A 23,864-nucleotide genomic window follows, 5' to 3' on the forward strand; every position below is an offset into this window, starting at 1 on the left:
GCTTTCCCCTTACCCCTCCCCTCCTCACTTCACCATCCTATTGTCTGTATCCATGGGTTATTCATATATGCATATAAGTTCTTTGGTTAATCTCTTCCCTACCTACCCACCCTGCCTTCCCTCTGAGATTCATCAGTCTGTTCTATACTTCTATGTCTCTGGATCTATTTTGCTCATCTATTTTTTTCATTAGATTACACATATGAAAAATCATGTGATACTTGTCTTTCTCTGACTGGCTTATTTTGCTTAGCGTAATACTCTCCATGCTGTCTCAAGAGGTAAGAGATCCTGCTTTTTAACAACTGCATTGTGGTATAAATGTACCACAGCTTTTTTATCCACTCATCTACTAATGGGCACTTGGGCTGTTTTCAGATCTTAGCTACTATAAATTGCAAAGTTATGAACATAAGGGTGCATTTATTCTTTCTGATTGGTGTTTGAGATTTCTTAGGATATATTCCTAGAAGTGGGCTCACTGGGTCAAATGGCAGTTGCATATTTAATTTTTTGAGGAAACACTATACTGCTTTCCATAGTGGCTACACCAATTAACATTCCCACCAGCAGTGTACTAGGGTTACCTTTTCTTCACATCCACGCCAGCACTTGTCATTTATTTGTTAATGGTAGCCCTTCCGACAGGTATGAGGTGATATCTCATTGTCATTTTAATTTGCATGTCTCTGATGATCAGTGACTGAGCATTTTTTCATATGTTTTTTGGTCAACTGTATGTCCACTTTGGAGAAGTGTCTATTTAGGTCCTTTACCCATCTTTAAAATTGGATTTTTGTCTTCCTTTTGTTAAATTGTATGAATCCCTTGTATATTTTAGACATTAACCCCTTATCATATATGTCATTGGAAAATATGTTCTCCCCTACAGTGGGCTCCTTTTTCATTTTGTTGATGATTTCTTTTGCTGTGCAGAAGCTTTTTATTAAGATGTAGTTCCATTTGTTTATTTTCCCTTGTCCTAGTAGATGTATTTGCAAACATTGCTGCTAGAGATGGCTGAGATTTTGCTGCCTAGGTTTTCTTCTGAGATTTTTATGGTTTCATGACTTACATTTAAGACTTTTATCCATCTTAAATTTATTCTTGTGTATGGTGTAGGTTGGTGGTTTAGTTTCACTTTTTTGCATGTATCTGTCCAATTATCCCAATACCATTTACTTAAAAAAAAATTAAAAATATATATTTTTACTGATTTCAGAGATGAAGGGAGAAGGAGAGAGCAATAGAAACATCAATAATGAGATGGAATCATTGATCAGCTGTCTCCTGCATGCCCGCCACTGGGGGATTGAGTCCACAAGCCAGGCATGTGCCCTGATTGGGAATTGAACTCTGACCTCCTGGTTTATAGGTTAACTCTCAACCACTGAGCCACACTAGGCAGGCCTAACACCATTTATTGAAGAGACTGTCTTTATTCCATTGTATGCTCTTGCCTCCTTTGTCAAATATTTATTGAGTGTTATGCCTTGGGTTGATATCTGGGTTCTCTGTTCTGTTCAATTGATCTATATGCCTGTTCGTGTGTCAGCACCAGGCTGTTTTGATAACAATGGCTTTGTAGTATAACTTGATATCCATTATTATGATTTCTCCAACTTTATTCTTCTTTTTCAAGATTGCTGTAGCTATTCAGGGTCTTTTTTGGTTCCATATAAAGTTTTGGGAGTATATTTTTTTAGCCTATAAATTTTATTTTTAATGGGTGAAATGCTCTTTTTTTATTGTTTAAAGTTTTACATATGTCTCCTTTTTCCCCAGATTGACGCCCCCACACCCCCCCACCAGCCACTCCCACCCTGGAGGGCAAGCCCTCACCGCCCCAGTGTCCGCCATTTGTCTCTGGATCTATTTTTGTTCATCAGGGAGTATTTATTTTAGATCTGTAATTTCTTTTTTTTCTTGATGAGTCTCATTAAATGTTTGTCAACCTTGTTTATCTTTTTTCATTGATCTTTTGTGTTGCTTTTTAAAACTATTTCATTTATTTCTGCTCTGATCTTTATTATTTCCTTCCTTCTATCCACTCTGGGCTTTGTTGTTCTTTTTCAAGTTCCTTTAAGAGTGAAATTAGATTGTTCATTTGAGCTTTTTCTTATTTCCTGAGATAAGCTTGTAATGCTATGAATTTCCTTCTTAGAACTACTTTCCCTTTGTTCCACAGATTTTGGGTAGTTGTGTCATTTTCATTTGTTTTAAGGTATCCTTTGATTTCTTTCTTGATCTCATTGTTAACCCATTCATTGTTTAATAACATGTTATTTAGCCTCCATGTCTTTGTGTTTTCCAGTTTTCTTCTTGTGATTAATTTCAAGTTTCATAGCATTCTGGTCAGAGAAGATGGTTGATATAATTTCGGTCTTCTTAAATTTATTAAGATTATGTCCATCAAGATTTGCTTTAGTATTAGATGCTCCTATGTTGGGTCCATAAATGTTTACAAGGGTTATGTCCTCTTGTTAGATTGCTTTCTTTATCCTTATATAGTATTCTTCTTTGTATCCTGTATGGCCTTTGTTTTAAAGTCTATTTTGTCAGATATAAGGATTGCTATCCCAGCTTTTCTTTTTCTTTCCTTTTGCATGAAATACCTTTTTCCATCCCTTTACTTTTACTCTGTGTGTATATTTTGTTCTGAGGTATGTCTTATCCATTTAGCTACCTTTTGTCTTTTGATTGGAGCATTTAATCCATTTACATTTAAAGTGATTATTGATAGGTACATGTTTATTGCTGTTTTATTTTTTAACTATGTTCCTCTGTTGTTGATGTTCTTCTTCCTTCTTTCTTCCTTCTTTGATCTTTTTTCTTCTTCCATCAAGTTCTTAACATTTCTTATAATACTAGTTTGTTGGTAATAAACTCCTTTAGTTTTTTTCTTGTCTTTGAAGCTCTTTACTTCTTGAAATTTGAATGATAGCCTTGCAGGGTAAAGTAGCCTTGGTTGTAGGTACTTGGTTTTCATCTTTTTTTTTAAATGATAAGAGAATTTTATTTTGTAACAGTGAGAGCTATCAATGAATAAAGGAGGTTCCCCTTTCCCCCTGCAATTACTGGATCCTTAAGTAGGCCAAAGCAGAAATATCAAAGGCTGATAATTGCATTTCCACAATATGCCACAGGATGGCAGCATGCAACTGATTAACCTTAATGGTGATGGTGGTGGGGGTGTTTTCACCATAAATAGAATAATAGAAATCCTTCCATTTCATATTAAGGTTTCAAGTTAGAGTTTTGGTAACTCACTTCAAAAATGTGTTTTCTTGTATATTTCATTATTTTAAACCCAGTTCTTAATGTATTATTATAACAGTCTAAATATTTCTTTTCTGAAATATTTTAATTTTCTCCATTGTAACTAACTTTCTCCAAATGCCTCTTATGATCCAATTAAGAACCTTTAAATACTTACTGAAGTCCAGGAAGTATCTGAGGCACAACATACACATTGACCTATCTGTCTTTGTGGGTTAGTTATTTTTCCCCATTTCATAGATGAGAAACATTGAAGAAAAAAGACCCATGGTCCACACAAGGGACTCTTTACTCACTAGACATTACACATTTCCTGGGCAGCTGGAGTTTCCAGGAAGTCCTTGGATGTGTGAGTGGATGGGTTCTGAGACATGCTGGTCTTATCTTCCTTTGTTACCTACCAATTAACAGCTTACATGCTGAATCCCCAACACCTGAGCAACTGTCGAGCATTACTAATTGCAGGAGTACACTTATCGCTATTGATGACTTTATCTTATATGTAGTACCAGGACCTAGTGAATGTGTATTAAGTCATACAACAAAAACATGCAGAACTCTTTGTTGTGTGATATTAAAAACAGTACTAAAACCTGTATAAATACGTATCTTCAAGGTTTTCTTACATCATTTGTACTCCTATCTTGCTTTTCATATTTTTCTTGGTCATAAGCCATTTTCTTCATCAATTTCTCATTTTTTTCATCTTTCTTAAGATTTTTGGTGTTTTGCTTCCTCATTTGGTTGATAAGAAACTTGGGAATTGTCCACAGAAGTTTTTGATAAGTGCATGGCATTAGCTGTACCAGCTAACTTTACAAATTCTCGCTGTTTGCTGAACTTCAAACTCAGTGCTTGACACATGAAAAGGTTGGGGGCCATGACCATTGCTACTTTTATGACGGTCTATTACTCTTTGGAGGAATTCAAGCAGGGCCTTCAGTGTGTCTTGATTTGCATCCTGCAGAAGGATGACAAGAAGGTTCAAAGCCTATAGTTGTTGCTTCTTGATTGGAAGAATCCAGACAGCTTGGAAGGCTTTGAGGTATTCTACACTGAACAGTGGCTGGGGCAGCGCACAGATGAACAGCTTCAGCAGGCTGGCTGCACCGGGCTGCTTGACATTTTCCCAGTTAAAAGTCCCTTCATAAAACTTTGCTTCTAGGGCTTGGCAAAGATTCTTGATTCTATTGACAGCTCCAGGTATTCTTAAGAGGCTGTCAGTTTCCAAATCTCCCTCTTCAATTAGAAAAATCAATCAGTTTTTGAAATATCAAGGATATTTGAGTTCCTGGTACTTTCCTCTGATCTTGTTCTAACAATACTGTCAGTGGAACACAAAAAAGGTCAGAATCTTTTGTTTTGATCTTCATTTTTAAAAATAATATATTTTATTGATTTTTTACAGAGAGGAAGGGAGAGGGATAGAGAGTTAGAAACATCGATGAAAGAGAAACATCGATCAGCTGCCTCCTGCACACCCCCTACTGGGGATGTGCCCACAACCAAGGTACATGCCCTTGACTGGAACTGAACCTGGGACCCCTCAGTCCGCAGGCCAACGCTCTATCCACTGAGCCAAACCAGTTAGGGCTCGATCTTTATTTTTGTTGTTTCATTTCAACACCCAGTACATCATAGAGCAGGGGTGGGCAAACTTTTTGACTCGAGGGCCACAATGGGTTCTTAAACTGGACCGGAGGGCCAGAACAAAAGCATGGATGGAGTGTTTGTGTGAACTAATATAAATTCAAAGTAAACATTATTACATAAAAGGGTACGGTCTTTTTTTTTTTTTTTTTTTTTTTTTTTTTTAGTTTTTTTCATTTCAAACAGGCCGGATCCGGCCTGCGGGCTGTAGTTTGCCCACGGCTGTCACAGAGGGTGGTCAGTTCAATCAAGGCTAAATAGCAAACTTTCTTTATGTCCTGGGCAGTTAGGTTACCAATCCTGGTGGTACCTGTTTTGTTTTTTGGCAATCCGAAATTAGGTAATGGGGCATTGTTGCCTTTGCTTTTCTGGTTCCTATCCTGGAGCTGTCTTTCTGATTGACGGCTTGCTCTGCAGGTGATACCTCCAGGTTGATAACTATTTCAGAGGCAAGTGCCTCCTCAGGTACCAGTGGCATCAGCTTCTTTCACCAACAACTAGGATAGATGCCTGGTCATCTTTTCCTTGGTATTTGTTTTTATTTATTCTAACTGACTGATTCACTGCCACCTGGAGCTTTTTCTTTTGACTCTGCCTACTAAGCAAATATGTCTCTGACAACAGGAATGTGGTACTGTTTGTTCTTTTTCCTTAAAGTCTGGGAGATATTCTCTACCCATTTCTGAACAGCTGCTGCCTGGTTTGGGTTAATGTTGATAAAAACACCATGCTTTCTTGGGGATCTCCAGCAGACTCTCCAAAGAGATTAGACAAACCAGCCTCCTTCAGCTACTCTTCTAATTCACCCACGTCAGGCTCTTTGATAACCACCACCTCTTGATTTTGTCTGTTCTCACTAGATTTCTTGATATTGTCAATTTCATTCCAATAGTCCTCCATAGATAGTTCATCCATGGGAACTTGATCGATCAAATGGAGGCTTCTCCTTAGCTTTGGTGATTTCTTGGTTCATACTGGCCATATCTGCAACTTTTGCAACAGTGTGGATGGACCTGGACAGCATTATGCTCGAGGTGGCTTCCTCCCCTCCCTGACCATGGCTCTCTCCTATGGCCCAGTCTTTGCTGCTGTGGTGCTAGGCAGTTAACACTACTCCCTGGGAACTGGAGCGAGAAGGGGCATAATCTGTGATCCTGACACTCTCATCACTTTTAATATTTCATGCCAACCCCTTCTGGCCTGAAATGTTCTGTTGAGAAATCAGTTGATAGTCTTATGAGAGCTCTCTTGTAGGTAACTGACTGCCTTTCTCTTGCAACTTCTAAGATTATCATTTTGTTATCTCTGTCTTTAACTTTTGCCATTTTAAAAAATATATATTTTTTATTGATTTCAGAGAGGAAGAGAGAGATAAAAACATCAATGATGAGAGAGAATCATTGATCGGCTGCCTCTTGGGATTAAGCCCGCAACCCAGGCATGTGCCCTAACTGGGAATAAAACCCTGACCTCCTGGTTCATAGGTCAACACTCAACCACTGAGCCATGCTGGCTGGGCTAACTTTTGCCATTTTAATTATGATAGGTTTTGGTGTGGGCCTCTTTGGGTTCATCTTATTTGGGGGGATTTGTATGTCTTTTTCCTTCACCACGTTAGGAAAGTCTTCAGTCATTGTTTCTTCAAATCAGTTCTGGATGCCTTGCTCTCTCTCTTCTCTGTCTGGGACCCCTATGATGTGGATGTTGTTACATTTCATGTTGTCATAAAGGTCCCTTAAACTATACTCATTTTTCAAAATTCATTTTTCTTTTTGCTGCTCTAATTTGGTGTTTTTTCCTATTTTATCTTCTAAATCACTGATTCTATCCTCTGCTCCATTGAGCCTACTGTTTATTCCTTCAGTGTTTTCTTTATTTCAGATAAGCCATTCTTCATTTCTGACTTGTCCTTTTTTATGGTTTCTGTGTCCTTTTTCATGCTATTGAGCATCCTTATAATAGCCTGAAGACTATCCTATCTAATAATAGACAAACATGGTAATTGACCATACCTCCGCTACGCTTCCCATGGGCTAATCAGCAGGATATGCAAATTAACTGCCAACAAAGATGGCGGCCAGCAGCCACGCAGCTGAAGTGAACATGAGTCTTGCTTGCTCCAGTGATGGAGGAAGCCAAGGTTCCCCACCTGCCGCGGCCCAGCTCTGAGCTCCGGAAGCAACAATGTTTCAATTATAGAAGCTAAACAAACCCAGATACCTGCTTTCAGCCAGCCGTGGCCTCAGAGCTGGAGTGAGCAGGACAGCAACAATGTTTCAATTATAGAAGCCAAACAAACCCCAGATACCTGCTTTCAGCCATCCATGGCCTCAGAGCTGGAGCCGGGCCTCAGAGCTGGAGCCGGCGCTCAGCTCCAGTGACAGCCATAGAAGGTAAATAAATCCCAGAATGAAAAAAAAGGCTGGGAGCTTCAGTCGCCCGCCAGCCTGAAAACGGCCCTCAGCCCCTCACCCAGACTGGCCAGGCACCCCAGTGGGGACCTCCACCCTGAAGGGGCTGTGACCAGCTGCAAACAGCCATCAGCCCGTCATCCAGGCTGGCCAGGCACCCGAGCGGGACCCCTACCCTGATCCGGATCACCCTTCAGGGCAAATCAGCCAGCCTCCACCCATGCACCAGGCCTCTATCCTATATAGTAAAAGGGTAATATGCAAACTGACCCTAACAGCTGAAAGACTGGGAATGACTGGTCATTATGACACACACTGACCACCAGGGGGCAGACGCTCAATGCAGGAGCTGCCCTCTGGTGGTCAGTTCACTCTCACAGGGGGGAGCTCTGCTCAGCCACAAGCCAGGCTGATGGCTGCCAGTACAGCAGTGGTGGTGGGAGCCTCTCCTGCCTCCTCAGCAGTGCTAAGGATATCTGACTGCAGCTTAGGTCTGCTTCCTGCTGGCAAATGGACATCCCCCTAGGGCTGCCGGGCTGCCAGAGGGATGTCTGATTGCCATCTTAAGCCCAATCCCCCGGGGAGCAGGCCTAAGCCAGCAAGTGGTCACCCCCGAGGGGTCCCAGACTGCGAGAGGGCACAGGCCAGGCTGAGGGACCCCCTGACCCCAAGTGCACAAATTTTTGTGCACCGGGCCTCTAGTATCTGATAAATTACCTCCATTTTATTTACCTTTTCTGGAGAATTCTCTTGTTCCTTCATTTGGAGACTGTTTTTTTGTCTTTCCATTTTGGCTGCCTGTTTATGTTTGTTTCTGTGTTTTAGGTAGATCTGTCCTGTCTCCCAGTCTTGGTAGGGCAGCCTTATGTAGTAGATGTCCTGGGGGACCCAATGGCACAGTCTCTGTGATCACCTGAGCTCAGTGCTCTAAGAATGTCCTTTGTGCATGTTATGTGAACCCCCTTTTGATTGCTTTTGGTCTGATCGGGTGTGGGATCAATCCTCAGGCCCGGTGACAATGAGACTCAACTCTAAACACAGGGTGCAGGTTGCTGTGCAGGTGCTGATCACATGAAGCCAAATTCAACTCAGCAGGGTCTGGTGCCTGCTGAGATCTCTCTGTGATGTGCTGCTTATGAAGCTTATTGGAACCTGCTCTGTTGTTGTCTGGAACTAGCCACTGGGTGTATTGGTTCTGGGCCTCTTTGGAGGGACTCTGGTACCGGCCAATGTCACAGGCTGTCTGTGTCTGGCCCTGGACAATCTGTTGGGAGTTATCTGCATTACACAGCTTGTAACTCACTCTGCTGAACCTGGGTGCATGTAGAAAGGACCAAGCTGCACACCAAGGTCTGCTTTTACTAGCCCTGGTCCCAGGAGCATCTCAGGCAAAGACTCAAAGCACCCAGAGATCTGCCTCTGCCTACAGGTTGGCATTTGGGCTCAGTCACTTAAAGAGAGTCATGCTGGTTTCTTCAGCTAGGTTTAAGCTCCACAGGGTGGGATGAGAGGGATTCCAATGGGTGGGGCTATTGCTTCCCCCGAGGCTGATGCTGTATGAAGGGGAATGCTTTGCTTGAGAAAGATGGCTTCTGTAGTATGGGAGAATGACTCAGCACAGGGATCCTGGTGGCTGACCTCTCAGCTCTCTTCCCAGATCCACAAACCCTGGTCTCTCCTCATGCAGCTCTAGTCCACTCTGCCCTCCCTCTGTAGGAGCCCAGGGTGAGTGGTTGCAAATGAACTTTTGTGTGTTGCCCTTTAAGAGGTGCCTACATCTCTAGTCATCTTGATGGCAGAGAGAATGCCGGGGTCCAGCCCCAGCGGGTCCAGGGGTCCCCAAAGGTGTGGACGGAGTCGGCGAAGAAGGAATGACACAGAGACAGCGTTCAGGTGATCATCATAGCCGGGTTCTCTTGTCAGGATCTCCAGCCAGGTTCTGTAGCCAGGTTCTAGTCAGGTTCTCTTGCCAATTTCTGTAGTCAGGTTCAGTCCAGGATCTTTTGCCATGTTCTCTCTGGCGAAGTTCTTCTGTCTCTAGAGAACGTTCTGTGTAGGTTCTGTGCCTAGGCTCTGTCTCTCTTGGTCCTGTCTTCTGAGTTCTGTCTCTGAAGTTCTGCCTTGTTGATTCTGTTCTAAGTTCTGTCTCTTGCTGTCTTGTTACATCTGTATTTATACCAGTTGATTCAATCCTATCAATCTCTATTACAAAGGTTAGGGCGTTTCTTATCTCCATTCCAGGGAGTAAAGATTATGTAGCTTAAGCATGATTGTTTGTAGTGATTAACTACCCGCCTGCCACTTAGTTAAGGAGTTTCATCCCCTCCCTGACTTCAGGGAAAAATTCCTACCTGGGGAAACAACCTTTCTCGGAGAGGTGACCTTGGTTAAAACACAGCGCCAAGAAGGTGAGCAAACATATTAAGAACCGTATGCCATATATGCCAGGTCCCTTGAAACAGCAAGCATGGACCGGCTCCTGGCAAGAGAAACTCCACTGCTTTTCATAGCCAGATGTTATATGGACACCTTTCCCAGTTCTGGTGCTCTGAGCTGGGGAGCCCCGCTTGGGGTTTAGATCCCAGAGTTCTCAGAGAAGCCCTTGCAGCTTAGGTATCCCTTCGGAACTTCAGTTGCCACTGTGGGAGCCTGGCCAGCCCTCTCAACTCCATGCTTTCTACCAGTCTTGATGTGCCTCTTCTGTAAGTCCTTGGTTATAGGCTTCTCTCCACCTAGTCTTCAGTTGGTTACTCAGGATGATTTTTCTATAATTTAGTTGTAATTCCAGTTTGGTCCTGGGAGGATGTGAGTACAGCTTCCACCTAATCTGCCGCCATCTTAGATCCTCAAGCCTGCTCTTTAAATATTTGTGTTGTGTAGGCTACAGGCTCTGTTTTCTCATGGACATGTTCTCCTTAGAAAATCTTAATCATTTCTATAGCTTCATGTTCTGTCTGATGAAAACTTTGAAGTCCATATCTACACTTGCATTATCAGCCAATAATTAAATTTTCCTAGTATACTTCTCTAGTCAGATAATTCTGTAGTAACCCAAAATTTTAAATGTCATTTGAAAAAATACTCATCATCTCTTTCTCATCTTTATTCTGCTTCTCCCCTTCTTTATTTTAAACTTCCCTATGTCTTTATTACACAGTACTCTTAGGCAGTCACTTTAAGTAATAACAGCTTCTTTGCATTCGCTTTCATGAAGATATTCCATATTTAATTAGTCTTCAAGTTCCAGGAGTTCCTTCTGAGTTTCTTTTACACCTGTTCTTTCCATTCTGTTCCATGCTATTTGGGTTTAGGGCTTCATCATCTCACCTAAATGGTTTCCTAGCTGTTTCTCTTTGGTGTCGTCTGTCTTTATTCTAATCATTTGTGTGTGTGTGTGTGTTTTTTCTCTGACTCATCCACATATATTGTTTTTATGTTAAGAAAATAAAAACTCAAGTTTTAAAAACTGATCATGTCTTCAAAGAGAGCAGGGACCAGTTCTTATTTTTCTTTTTAGCTGTACTACCTTTCTTCTTCGTACCCGGCATGTAGTAGTCCTATATTGAATGAAAATGGATACTGTGTTTGAATCTTTATCTACTATCTTGAAAATACTGGTTGCTATTCTTTTACTGTTTAATGTTGATATTTTTAAGTCTACCAAGTAACTGGAAGCATTAAAGATCCTGTGTATTAAAATATTAAATTAAAAAAGAACTAATTACTGTTTTAAAGAAGCTTTGTAGTATTTTTCTGTCAAAAATGACGTGGCTGCTCATTGGTAGGTCCAAGCAAAATTTATATAGTGTATTATTATAGTATATATGCCAGTTTTCCTGACAATAAAATAATAATTAGTATTATTATTGTTGCTATTTTAGTTTAGATTGCAGGAAACTTGATGTTATGTAATTTTAGTAGTGTGATTTGTTTGACTATACCAAGACAGTACTAAACCTGATACTAATCTGCTTAGTATTTAAAATATTTCTAATTTCCTTTAGGACCAGTTTGGACAACATATAAAATCAGATGTGCACTTGAATTTTTATGTTTATTATGGTCCTGATCGTATTAGAGACCCGGCTTTGCTTTCAAAACAGGATATTGTTTTGACTACTTACAATATTTTAACTCATGACTATGGAGTAAGTATACTGATACTCAAAGATTTTCAAAAGTTTAATTTAAAAAATATGCTTCAGGTTTCTCAAGTGTTCTAAAATGTAAGCTTCATACTTTTTTTCTTTCTAAATACTTAAGAATACACAGTAAATAAACAGGAATTTATGTTTTAATATTATGCAAAAGAAATGGTTGGCCTTTAGATATTAATGTAGGAATACATTCCATTTAGAACACTTAAAAATCAATTTTTAAATTTGAATTTAAACTAACTACATAACAATTTGTAAATGAATTTTCTTTTAACTATTATAGAATATTATTTTCTATCACAATGATTTGATTGTCTCAGTTTAAAAATAAGCTTTTTCGTAGCTGAAATTTGTGTTTCCCAATTTATGTAAAAGTCTAATTGTTGTTTGCCTATAATTCCAGTTTTTAAGTTAAAACATTTTTGAAAATACCTTATTATGAAAATTTCAGTCTTTTTAAAATTATTAAATATATTTTTATTGATTTCAGAGAGGAAGAGAAAGGGAGAGATGGAAACATCAATGATGAGAGAGAATCATTGAATTGGATGCCTCCCGAATGCCCCCCACTTGGCATCAAGCCTGCAACTTGGGCATGTGCCTGAGCTGTGTATTGAACCATGACCTCCTGGTTTATAGGTCAACACTCGACCACTGAGCCACAATGGCCAGGCAAAATTCCAGTCTTCTGATAAGCACATTTACTTTTACATAAAAGAAAGTAGTTATGTTGTATTCAAGTATTTCTTGTGAGTGATAATTTTTATATTATCAGTATATAGAGGTCCAGTGCACAAAAATTCGTGCACTCGGTGGGGGGTTCCTCAGCTCATCCTCCGCCCTCTCACAGCCTGGGACCCCTTGGGGGATGTCTGCCTGCTGGCTTAGGCCCACTCCCCACGGGCCTAAGCCAACAGTCATACATCCCTCTTGCAGTCCAGGAGCCCTCGCTCCTTACCGCCTGCCTGCTCACTGCTTCTTACCGCTCAGCTCGCTGCTTCTTAGTGCTGCCTCAGAGGTGGGAGAGGCTCCTGCCACCGCCGCTGCACTTGCCCAGCTTCTGGCTGAGCTGCGCTCCCCCTATGGGAGCTCACTGACCATCAGGGGGCAGCTGCTGCATTGAGCGTCTGCCCCCTGGTGGTCAGTGCACGTCATAGCGACCAGTCGTTCCAGTGTTCAGTCAATTTGCATATTACCCTTTTATTATATAGGATTTTAATCTGAGGCAGAGTACTTCAGTGTACTGGACCAAGATCACAGCAGATCAAGCCTGGTTTGATTACCTGGCTTTGAATGCTAGCTCTTCCATTTCCTAGCTGTGATACTTTGAACAATATACTTTACATCTTGGTGCTTCAATTTTCTCATCTGTAAAAAAAGAGTGATAATACTTCATAAGCTTGTAAACATTCCCTAATTTAATGTATGCAATGCTTAAAGCCATACCTAACACATAGTAAGTTGATATTGAGAATACTAACTCATATTACTTATCAAATTACATAAACTACTATTTTTCTTATGTTTTTCATTCATATGAAACATTTATTTCAGATGAAAGGTGATAGTCCATTACATAGCATAAGGTGGCTAAGAGTGATCCTGGATGAAGGACATGCCATACGAAATCCAAATGCTCAGCAGACTAAAGCTGTACTTCATTTAGAAGCAGAAAGAAAATGGGTATTGACAGGTAATGATAGCATTACACTTTTTAAAAAATTCCCAAATATGTATTGTTAAGTGAGTTAGTGAGGTAACTTTGTAAACTTCAAGTGGATATAAAGACTGTCCCAATATTAATCCTAGCAATCATTTAATAAAATATTTGATTTGTTCAGTTTATGGGACAACTAGACTTATTCTTGAACTGTGGACATTTATTAGATACTTTAATCTTTCAATTAGAATCTTGATTTCTCTACTTGCCATTTTAGAGTCTGCTTTACTAGAGGATGGGGAAGAGAATATAAAATATTAGTTTTTGCTTTCTTGCTAGTGCTGTTGATTTAAAAATCAAGTAAGCAATGGATTGGAAAAATTAACATCATTAAATGTCCAAACTACCCAAAGCAATCTGTAGATTCAATGCATTCCCAATTAAAATACCAATGGCATATGTCACAGATCTAGAACAAATACTCCAAAATTTTATATGGAACCAAAAAAGACCATGAATAGCCACAGCAATCTTGAGAAAGAAGAACAAAGTTGAAGGGATCACAATACTGGATATTAGGTTACACTACAAAGCCATTGTAATCAAAATAGCCTGGTACTGGCACAAGAACAGGCAAATAGATCAATGAGACAGAACAGAGAACCAGAAATCTACCCAAGCCATTAAGCTCAATTAATATTTGATAAAAGAGGCAAGAGCATACAATGGAGTAAAGACAGTCTCTTCAATAAATGGTGTTGGGATAATTGGGCAGATAAATGCAAAAAAAATGAAACTAGACCACCAACTTAAACCAGACACAATAATAAGCTAAAAATGGATAAAAGACTTAAATGTAAATCATAAAACCATAAAAATCTTAGAAGAAAACCTAGGCAGCAAAACATCAGACACCTCACATAGTGGAAATTTCACTGGTATATCTCCTAGGGCAAGAGAAACAAAGGAAAAAAAAACAAGTGGGACTCCATTAAACTAAAAAGTTTCTGCACAGCAAAAGAAACCACCATCAAAATGAAAGGGAACCAACCAACTGTATGGGAGAAATATTTGCCAATGATACATTTGATAAGGGGTTAATATCTATACACTTCCAAAAAAGACATACAGTTGGCCAGGAGACATGAAAAATGTTAAAAGTCACTAATTGTCAGAGATGCGAATTAAAATGACAATGAGGTACCACCTCACACCTGCCAGATTGGCTACCATCAATAAATCAACAATTGACAAGTGCTGGGGAGGATGTGGAGAAAAAGGAATCCTAGTACACTGCTGGTGGGAATACAGACTGGTACAGCCACTACGGGAAACAGTGGAGTTTCCTCAAAAAAAGTAAAAATGATGCTGCATTTTGACGCAGTGATTGATCCACTTCTGGGAATATATCCTAAGAATCCTGAAACGCCAACCAGAAAGAATGTATGCAACCCTATGTTCATAGCAGTGCTATTTACAATAGCTAAGATCTGGAAATAGCCTAAGTGCCCATCAGCAGATGAGTGGATAAAAAAAGCTGTGGTACATTTACACAGTGGAATGCTATGCAGCTGTAAGAAAGAAGGCTGTTGAGACAACATGGAGGGACCTGACCATTGTCATGTTAAGCAAAATAAGCCAGTCAGAGAAAGAATAATATCACATGATCTCACTTGTGGAATCTAATGAACAAAATAAACTGATAACTAAAATAGAACTAGAGGCATGGAAACATGGAACAGACTGACAAATCTCAGAGGGGAGGAGATGTGGAAAGAGATTAACCAAAGAATTTATATGCATATGTGCATAACCCAGGGACATACACAATAGGGTGGTGAAGCCCTGGTGCAGGGTGGGAACTGGATGGAGTGGAGCAATGGAGGAAAAAAAAAAAAAGGTATGACATCTGTAATACTCTCAATAATAAAGATTTTTTTTTAAAGTCAAGGAAATTTTCTAGGTAAGGAGAAAGTTGAGTTTAGTGGGTCTGTAGTCTTTTTTTTATTTGTTAGTATGGCAAAGGAGAGCTAAAAATTAGAGCAAACTGTATTTTGAGATTACGTATATGTCTAAGAAGGGATTATAGTCACAGGTTGATGGTGGGTGTGCCTGGTACAGAGTGTCCATTTTGAGCTATTGTCTCAATTCAGCTAGATAGATATACTGATTGGATATTCTGGTTATAGAATTGTAACTATTTCATGTTATTTTTAGGTACTCCAATTCAGAATTCTTTAAAGGACTTGTGGTCTCTTCTTTCCTTTTTAAAACTAAAACCATTCCTTGATAGAGAGTGGTGGCATAGAACAATACAGCGACCTGTCACAATGGGAGATGAAGGAGGACTTAGGTAAGTAATTTCATGATAACTGATTAGTTACAAATAACTGTTAGCAGCTTGAACCAATTTCCACTTTCATTACTATTTAACTTGGCTATTGGCTTTAATCTCCAAAAAGTGTTACCACTTTATGCCTTTGACTCTCAGAACCTAGTGATTCTTGTTTGGGGAGATAAAGATTTAAGTAGTGACAGAAAAAACTTTATAGGCCCTGAGGGTCCAAAATGCACTCAAATTTCATAACTTATCTTGTATAGCTTTATACAGTGGTAATTTAATGATGGAATGATGTACAGTGGCATCAACAAGAGTTTCATAAGAGAAAGTTATTTCTGGTGGAGTTAGGTAAATGTTAAGAACATAAATAAAATTCAGCTTGGCAAATAGCCATTTTTACAAGGTACTAGGCTAATGTATTTTAACTTTTTTGCCTAGAATATTGGTTTTCAAACAGAGGTTTTGGGATTATCTAGCCGGTTAGGAAATTACTTAAAGAAGAGGGCAGCTAGCATTATAAGATTAAAGAAAAAAGCAGAGTGCATCACACATGGTATTTTGTGGAATGTTTGTTTCTATTGTAAGTGTTTGTTTATATGTTTGCTGAATGGACTGAAATTCGTTTACTCTGGGTTTTAGTGAAAAAGATTCAAAACCCACTAACCTAGCTTGTAATACCGCCTCTTTGATTCCTTCAAATCAGCTATTTAAATTCTAATTTAAGAAATGGTATTTATATTTCAGTGTCAGAAAAACCTTTTTTAAAAAAATTGGCATGCCTCCTTTTATTCTGATACTGAAAAGGGGGAGTGCCAAATTATAGAACCTATAAGGCATTTGTCCCTCTTCTGGGTTGTTATATTGTGTTATTTTTTTCATTACTTAATAAAATTTATTTATGTACCTTGATTTTCATGTTACTAAAATACTTTTTGAAGGTGTTATATTTTTATGATATTTAGTATAATTCCTTTCACTTAATAGGTGCTTATTAAGAATGTGAGTATTGAATATGGGTGATATAGCTGAAGAACTGAGAAGTAAAAGGGTTAAAAATTAGAACAAAAATGGGGAGAAGAGCAGAAATTTTCAATTGTGTGACAGGTATTGAATTAGGGCAAATTTCAATGTATTTGTTGCTGTAATTTTCTGTTTGTAGAATATGTTTGTGATGATCAGATTGGATAAAAGTCCAAGTAAGAGACTAAAAAAGGAATCCTTTGCTAAGGTTATAAAATGGTAATAGTTTAAAATATTCTTTTTTGTTCTTGTTGAATCAACTTATATAGAAATAACAAATTATGAAATTATTTGTTTTATTTTTCTAGGCGTTTACAGTCCCTAATTAAAAATATTACACTTAGAAGAACCAAGACAAGCAAAGTTAAAGGAAAACCTGTTTTGGAGTTGCCAGAACGTAAAGTATTTATTCAGCATATTACACTTTCAGATGAAGAGAGGAAGATTTATCAGTCTGTGAAAAATGAAGGCAGAGACACTATTGGAAGGTATGGAGAAAACCATTTTAGAAAATAATTTTTTTTTAATATATTCTATTGATTTTTTACAGAGAGGAAGGGAGAGAGAGAGTTAGAAACATCGATGAGAGAGAAACATCGATCAGCTGCCTCCTGCACATCTCCTACTGGGATGTGCCCGCAACCCAGGTACATGCCCTTGACCGGAATCGAACCTGGGACCTTTCAGTCCGCAGGCCGACGCTCTATCCACTGAGCCAAACTGGTTTGGGCTAGAAATTAATTTTTGTTTTGCTTTTTTTTTTTGCTTTCCATTTAACGCAATAGCATTCTTAAGATATGTCAGCAATAAAGTCTGAAGTATATTGAAAGATAATCTGCTTTCTTTAACTATATTTTAACTACTTTTTACGAGTTAATAATTGAAGTGAATGAATATTATAATTCACCAGGTTATTTTTTTTTCTTTTTCTTTTTTTAAAAATATATTTTATTGATTTTTTTTACAGAAAGGAAGGGAGAGGGATAGAGAGTTAGAAACATCGATGAGAGAAAAACATTGATCAGCTGCCTCCTGCACACCCCCTACTGGGGATGTGCCCGCAACCAAGGTACATGCCCTTGACCAGAATCAAACCTGGGACCCTCCAGTCCGCAGGCCGACGCTCTATCCACTGAGCCAAACCGGTTAGGGCTCTTTTTATTTTTTATTTATTGATTTTAGAGACAGAGAGAGAAATATTGATGTGTTGTTCCAATTTTTTATGAATTCATTGGTTGATTTTTTTATTATTATTATTTTTTTTTATTATTAGTTAAGGTATTACAAATGTGTCCTCATCCCCCCCATTAACCCCCAACCTCCCCCCCACACACACAAACTCATGCTCCCACCCCCCCGTTGTCCATGTCCATTGGTTTGGCTTATATACATGTATACAAGTCCTTCTGTTGATCTCTTCCCCTTACCCCCGCCCTCCCCTACTTTCCTTCTGGGGATTGATAGCCTGATCGCTGTTTCTCAGTCTTTGGGTCTGTCCCTTTTCATCAGTCTATGTTGTTCTCTATAATCCACAAATGAGTGAGATCATGTGGTATTTATCATTGGTTGATTTTTATGTATTGGGAGGATGCTCTAACCAAATGAGCTACCTGGCCAAGGCTTTTTTTGTTTAAATTAATTTTTTAATTGATTGAAGAATTTCTTGAGTTAGGAAAAAATTCAAAGTTTACATGAAAAGGCAAGTTCTGATTGCTTGCTTCTACTTCCGACTGTTTCATGGGAGTAGATAAAAACAATGACAGAAGTATGTATATAGGGAAAGTATACCTATTAAGGACCAAAACTTGGGGGATTGTCCACATTCAAGAAAGAAATAAGTAAATAAAAAAAAAAAATAAGGGAGATTCCAGCAAGTGGAGAAGTGTGAAGAAAGTAGAGAAAACTGTTATAGAATTTTAGGAAAGAGGAGAATCAAGAGAGAATGATCAGTAGTGTCACAGTACAGACATTTGGAAAAGGCTATTTAATGTGGTGATCCAGAAATTACTGGTGTAAACTCTCAGAGTAGTTTCACTAGAATAATGAATTAAGTAGCTATATTGTAGGACTAAGGAGATTGCAAAGAAGTAGCAGCTATAGGGGTGGACAAGTTTTTACAAAGTTTGTAAAAGTGAGACTGGTAGATAGGATCAGTATTTTGTTTATGGATCAAGTATTTTGATAGTTTTATTTGGTAACTGTCTTGAGAGGGATTGAACATAGAAAAGATTACAGGTACAAAAGAGAATGAAGCAAATTGATGGAGAAGAACGAAGCCTGGGGTGGTAAATACTAAAAAGAATATTAAGAGAACAATCATTAAGCTGTAAAACCAAGGTATATGAGATAAGGAAGGCCACCATAAAAAAGTAAGGTTTTTAGAGTGGTAGAAAGGTTTCATGTGGTATTTTCTAATAACACATGGAAATCTAGGAATAGGAGTTGGCCAAGTAGATTAAAGGGGCTGGGAACTAGAAGAATGTGAGAAATTCTAGTCCAAGCAAGGCATGGTTGATGTTAAATGCCCATAGGAACCAGAATGAGCAGAATGAGTAGGAGACAAGTGAAGGCAAAACAGGGCTCAGAAAATAGGGGAATCTACAAAATGTAAAGAATTTAGGTGAGTTACAAGGTGGGTTTAATAGGAATTAAAGATATTAAGAAAGATTGTTCTAAGCAGGTTTCAAAGTAAAGAGGCACAGAGCAGTTAGGTAAAGTCTATTGTGTCACACAGCTAGTGAATGACAGAGTGGTATTTAAGCTCAGGCATTTTGGTTCTAGAGCTAATAAGTTTAACCTTTATAATATACTGCCTTCCATTCTTCCATTCTTGAGTACTTAGAAGTATTTGTTCCCATAATATTACTGTTACTAGTAACAGCAGATATTTTATATCATTTACCATAGCCAGTATTCTAAATACTCTGCATTTATTAACTTTTTATGACAACAGTCCTCTAAGATGTGTATTATTACGGTTATGTCACTATTACAAGCCAAGGAAGCTCAAGACAGAGGTTAAGAAACCTGCCCAAGGTTTTGCTCTTGGCCAGGTGACTCAAATGATTGAAGCATGAAAAAAAAAAATCAATAAATAAACTTAGATAAAAATAAAAAGGAACAGAAACCTGCCAAAGTTCATAGTTAAATCGGCAGAGTAAGGTTTTGAATTCAAAACAAGTCTAGCTATAGAGTCTGTGCTCTAATCATTAGGCTAAATTTCTTTTTCTTTTTTTAATTTTAAAAGTATATTTTTATTGATTTCAGAGAGGAAGGGAGAGGGAGAGTTAGAAACATCAATGATGAGAGAGAGTAATTGATCAGTTGCCTCCTGCACACCCCACACTGGAACTCTCTTGCTCTTTGCTGTTTGTAACTTAATAGATGAATGTTTTGAGTTTTTTCTGGACTATCTATTTGCAAGAGATTCATATGAAGGTGATGGGGTCAAAACTGTGCCCAGACTGGAAGGAAATGTCTCTATTTAGTTATGACTTAGGGTTACATGTGAGTTCTTTTAGGTTTTATTTGTGCTCATATAACAGATCAGAAGCTTTAAGTTTCTAATAGTGTGGAATACTGTGTCCATAGTCTTTTCTGTGTGTTTCCTTATTCAGCTTACCGTCACTCCTTCTTGGTGTAAAACTTGTATAGGGAAATTCAAGCCACTAGTTGTGCACCTGGTTTTGTTTTTTGCACATTAGAGAAGTTTATTTCACCCCAAGGCATGTGGTCTATTTTGAAGAACTGTGCTTGGAAGGTCTGTTGAGAGCTGCAGTCATGTCTTTTGGCATCTTCCTATCCGACTCATACTGCAGTTGGCAGCTATTTCTCTTATATTTTGCTTTTTTGTTATAAACCATTCCTGGTTTCATTAAAAATAGAGTTTGCTTTTCTGTTTTTTATTCTTGTTTTGTAATTTCTGGAGAATAGAACAATGCAATTTTTATTCTACTGTTTTAGAATAGGAAACATTGTCATATTTAACATTTTTACCTGTAGGTATTTTAATGAAGGGACTGTCCTTGCTCACTATGCAGATGTCCTGGGTCTTCTGCTCAGATTGCGGCAGATCTGTTGTCATGCTCACCTTCTTACCAATGCAGTGTCTTCTAGTGTTCCCTCAGGTAAGTAATTAGGGCTTGTTTACACCATTTTATTTGTTAGAGATACTTAAATCAGAAGGAGAAATTTTTCATATACCTAAATTTAGTTTGTCATAGATATTGTTTTTAATATAGAACTCAACTTGGAATATACCCCAAAATCTTATACTAATGAAATGGGATATTAATGAGTTCTTCCACGATTTTCACAAATCGATATTTTTGGATCTACCTTTTATTCTGTGGTAGTATGTGCAGATTGTGTTAAAACGATGCTTCTGTGCAAGGTGTATTATGTGAGTTGGCTACTATTTTAGCTTCTGGGTTTTTCTTAAAATTTCAAATTTAAACCATGCTTTTTGCCTTTAATAGAAAAAGACTAAAACTACCAAAGCAAAACTTTCTCCTGTATAAGGAAGATTAACTTGTCTAGTCATATTACAGATTTGCTCTGAAATTAATTTTTCAGCCTTTTCTCTAGGAAATGATACACCTGAAGAACTACAAAAAAAGTTAATAAGAAAGATGAAGTTAATTCTGAGCTCAGGTTCCGATGAAGAATGTGCAATTTGCTTGGATTCATTAACAGTTCCTGTCATAACACACTGTGCACACGTCTTCTGTAAACCCTGTATTTGCCAAGTCATCCAGAATGAGCAGGTTTGTTTTATGCTTCATACAGAGTCAGTGTTTGATTGAGTGACTCATTAGTTTTGAATGTAATGGAAACTCAAGTCCAATAGACTATAAGAGTTTTGCACTTGGATTTACTAATGTACTTTTCATGGTTAATTATATCATTGTTTTAATAGGTGATATATTTCTTAAAATTGAAAGCTTTCAACCTAAAAAGACATTATGTGTTTGGTGGCATAATTGTTTACATCATTGCTGTCCAATAAATATATAATGTGAGACACAAAGGTAATTTTCATTTTTTTAGTAGAAACAGATGAAGTTACCTCTTAGAATATATTTTTATTTATTTAGTATATCTAAAATATAAAAATTATTGAGATACTTTATATATTTTTAACTTAAAACTTTATTAATACAATTTAAGTTCAAATTCCAATGGTATTGTGTACACGTATAGCACATCTAAATTTGACTTTGTCACATTTCAAGGGCTCAGTTGTTACATGTAGTTGTTGCCTATGGTATTGATTAAGGTACATCTAGATTCTTATGTATGGTAGAATTTTTTGAAGTAAAATAATCCTTTAAGCAGTCCTTCCACTGAGATAGAATTTTGAAAAACAACTTTGCTGTGTAACATACATATAGAAAAAAATGTACAAGTCATGATTGTACAGCTCAGTAAATTATAAGTGAACACATCCAAGTAAATACTACCTAGGTCTCCTTGGGCTCCTCCCAATCATTTACCCTCGCCCTCCTCCTTAAAGGTAACCCACTATACTGACTTCTCACATTGTTTTAGTTTCAGAATCTTTTTTATTATAATGATATTTGGTATGTAGTTACTTAAGAGATAATCTTATTTTATTATCATGTCTTGGTACAAATAGACACAACAGATACTATTTTGAATGAACCAATAGGATTTAACAGATCTAGAGTGGCTCTCCAAGCCATTAAGGAGGAAAATTTTTTCCTTTCTAAATAGTTTGAACTGGTATTCTATATTGTAGTTAGGTTGAAGAAACTGTTACTTATGTTTTTTATTTTACATGTCTGTAGATAGTATATTGTTTATTGTTTCAAGTTCTTAATGTTAGTTGAGATCACATATTTTATTCTCTTTTTTTCCCATATCACTGACCACATTAGAGTATTATATCGGCCTGGAGTTCAGCACATATGGATTTGTGTCATGGGTGAATCTGACAAAAGGTTTAATAAAATGCTAGCTATTAGAGACATAGAATTGATAAAGCTTTTTAAAAATTCTAGCTAAATTTGTATTTCTGCTCCTCTGATAAGTGTCACTCATATTTTGTTCTTTCTTATGTAGCCACATGCTAAATGCCCTTTATGCAGAAATGATATACATGGAGACAATTTATTAGAGTGTCCTCCAGAAGAACTGACATGTGATACTGAGAAAAAGTCTAACATGGAATGGACATCTAGCTCGAAGGTAAAATATTTGGTTATTTGTTTATGTCAATGTAAAGAAATACCATGTATAAAACTAATAATTATCCTTTAAATTCGTCATTTGAATATTATACTTTTCAGTGACTATTGGGTTTTTTATTTCTAGTGGTGATTTTTCAGAGGAAAAAGGAGATTTCAGGTTATGGAGTATTCTTTCAGTCTTTTTTTTTTTTTAAATTAAATCTTTATTGTTCAGATTATTACATTTGTTCCTCTTTTTTCCCCCCCCATAACTCCCCTCCTCCCAGTTCCCGCCCCACCCTCCGCCCTCACTCCCCACCCACTGTCCTCATCCATAGGTGCACGATTTTTGTCCAGTCTCTTCCCGCATCTCCCACACCCCGTTCCCCCCCAAGAATAGTCAGTCCATCCCCTTTCTATGTCCCTGATTCTATTATGATCACCAGATTATTTATTCACTTGATTCTTAGATTCACTTGTTGATTGATGCATGTTTGTTGTTCATAATTTGTATCTTTTTCTTCTTCTTCCTCTTCTTAAAGGATACCTTTCAGCATTTCATATAATACTGGTTTGGTGGTGATGAACTCCTTTAGCTTTTCCTTATCTGTGAAGCTCTTTATCTGACCTTCAATTCTGAATGATAGCTTTGCTGGATAAAGTAATCTTGGTTGTAGGTTCTTGGTATTCATCACTTTGAATATTTCTTGCCATTCCCTTCTAGCCTGCAAAGTTTCTGTTGAGAAATCAGCTGACAGTCGTATGGGTACTCCCTTGTAGGTAACTGAGTTACTTTCTCTTGCTGCTTTTAAGATTCTCTCTTTGTCTTTTGCTCTTGGCATTTTAATTATGATGTGTCTTGGTGTGGTCCTCTTTGGATTCCTTTTGTTTGGGGTTCTCTGCGCTTCTTGGACCTGTAAGTCTATTTCTTTCACCAGGTGGGGGAAGTTTTCTGTCATTATTTCTTCAAATAGGTTTTCAATATCTTGCTCTCTCTCATCTTCTGGCACCCCTATAATTCTGATGTTGAAGCTGTCCCAGAGGCTCCTTACACTATCTTCATATATTTGGATTCTTTTTTCATTTTGCTTTTCTGGTTGGGTGTTTTTTGCTTCTTCGCATTTCAAATCTTTGACTTGATTCTTGCGCTCCTCT

The 23,864-nt window shown here is 37.9% G+C and overlaps 1 protein-coding gene and 2 pseudogenes across 7 annotated transcripts in view; 1 reads left to right on the forward strand and 2 right to left on the reverse strand.

Moving 5' to 3' along the window:
• The window catches only part of HLTF (helicase like transcription factor), a 158,217-nt gene that overhangs the window by 114,451 nt on the left and 19,902 nt on the right, over positions 1–23,864 (forward strand). For 3 of the 7 annotated variants that reach the window (XM_059688190.1, XM_059688191.1, XM_059688193.1), the window contains 7 exons: positions 11,345–11,488; positions 13,052–13,190; positions 15,375–15,510; positions 16,827–17,006; positions 20,521–20,645; positions 21,094–21,284; positions 22,603–22,728. In XM_059688190.1, coding sequence (XP_059544173.1) covers positions 11,345–11,488; positions 13,052–13,190; positions 15,375–15,510; positions 16,827–17,006; positions 20,521–20,645; positions 21,094–21,284; positions 22,603–22,728 — 1,041 coding nt within the window. The remainder of the gene's footprint in view (positions 1–11,344; positions 11,489–13,051; positions 13,191–15,374; positions 15,511–16,826; positions 17,007–20,520; positions 20,646–21,093; positions 21,285–22,602; positions 22,729–23,864) is intronic. The other 4 variants (XM_059688192.1, XM_059688196.1, XM_059688194.1 and 1 more) reach the window with 2 other exon arrangements.
• On the reverse strand, positions 1,974–5,956 carry LOC132230556 (rho GTPase-activating protein 18-like; annotated as a pseudogene).
• On the reverse strand, positions 5,103–5,953 carry LOC132230555 (rho GTPase-activating protein 18-like; annotated as a pseudogene).

This window comes from Myotis daubentonii, chromosome 3 (assembly GCF_963259705.1).
Source record: "Myotis daubentonii chromosome 3, mMyoDau2.1, whole genome shotgun sequence".
NCBI classification, from domain to species: domain Eukaryota; kingdom Metazoa; phylum Chordata; class Mammalia; order Chiroptera; family Vespertilionidae; genus Myotis; species Myotis daubentonii.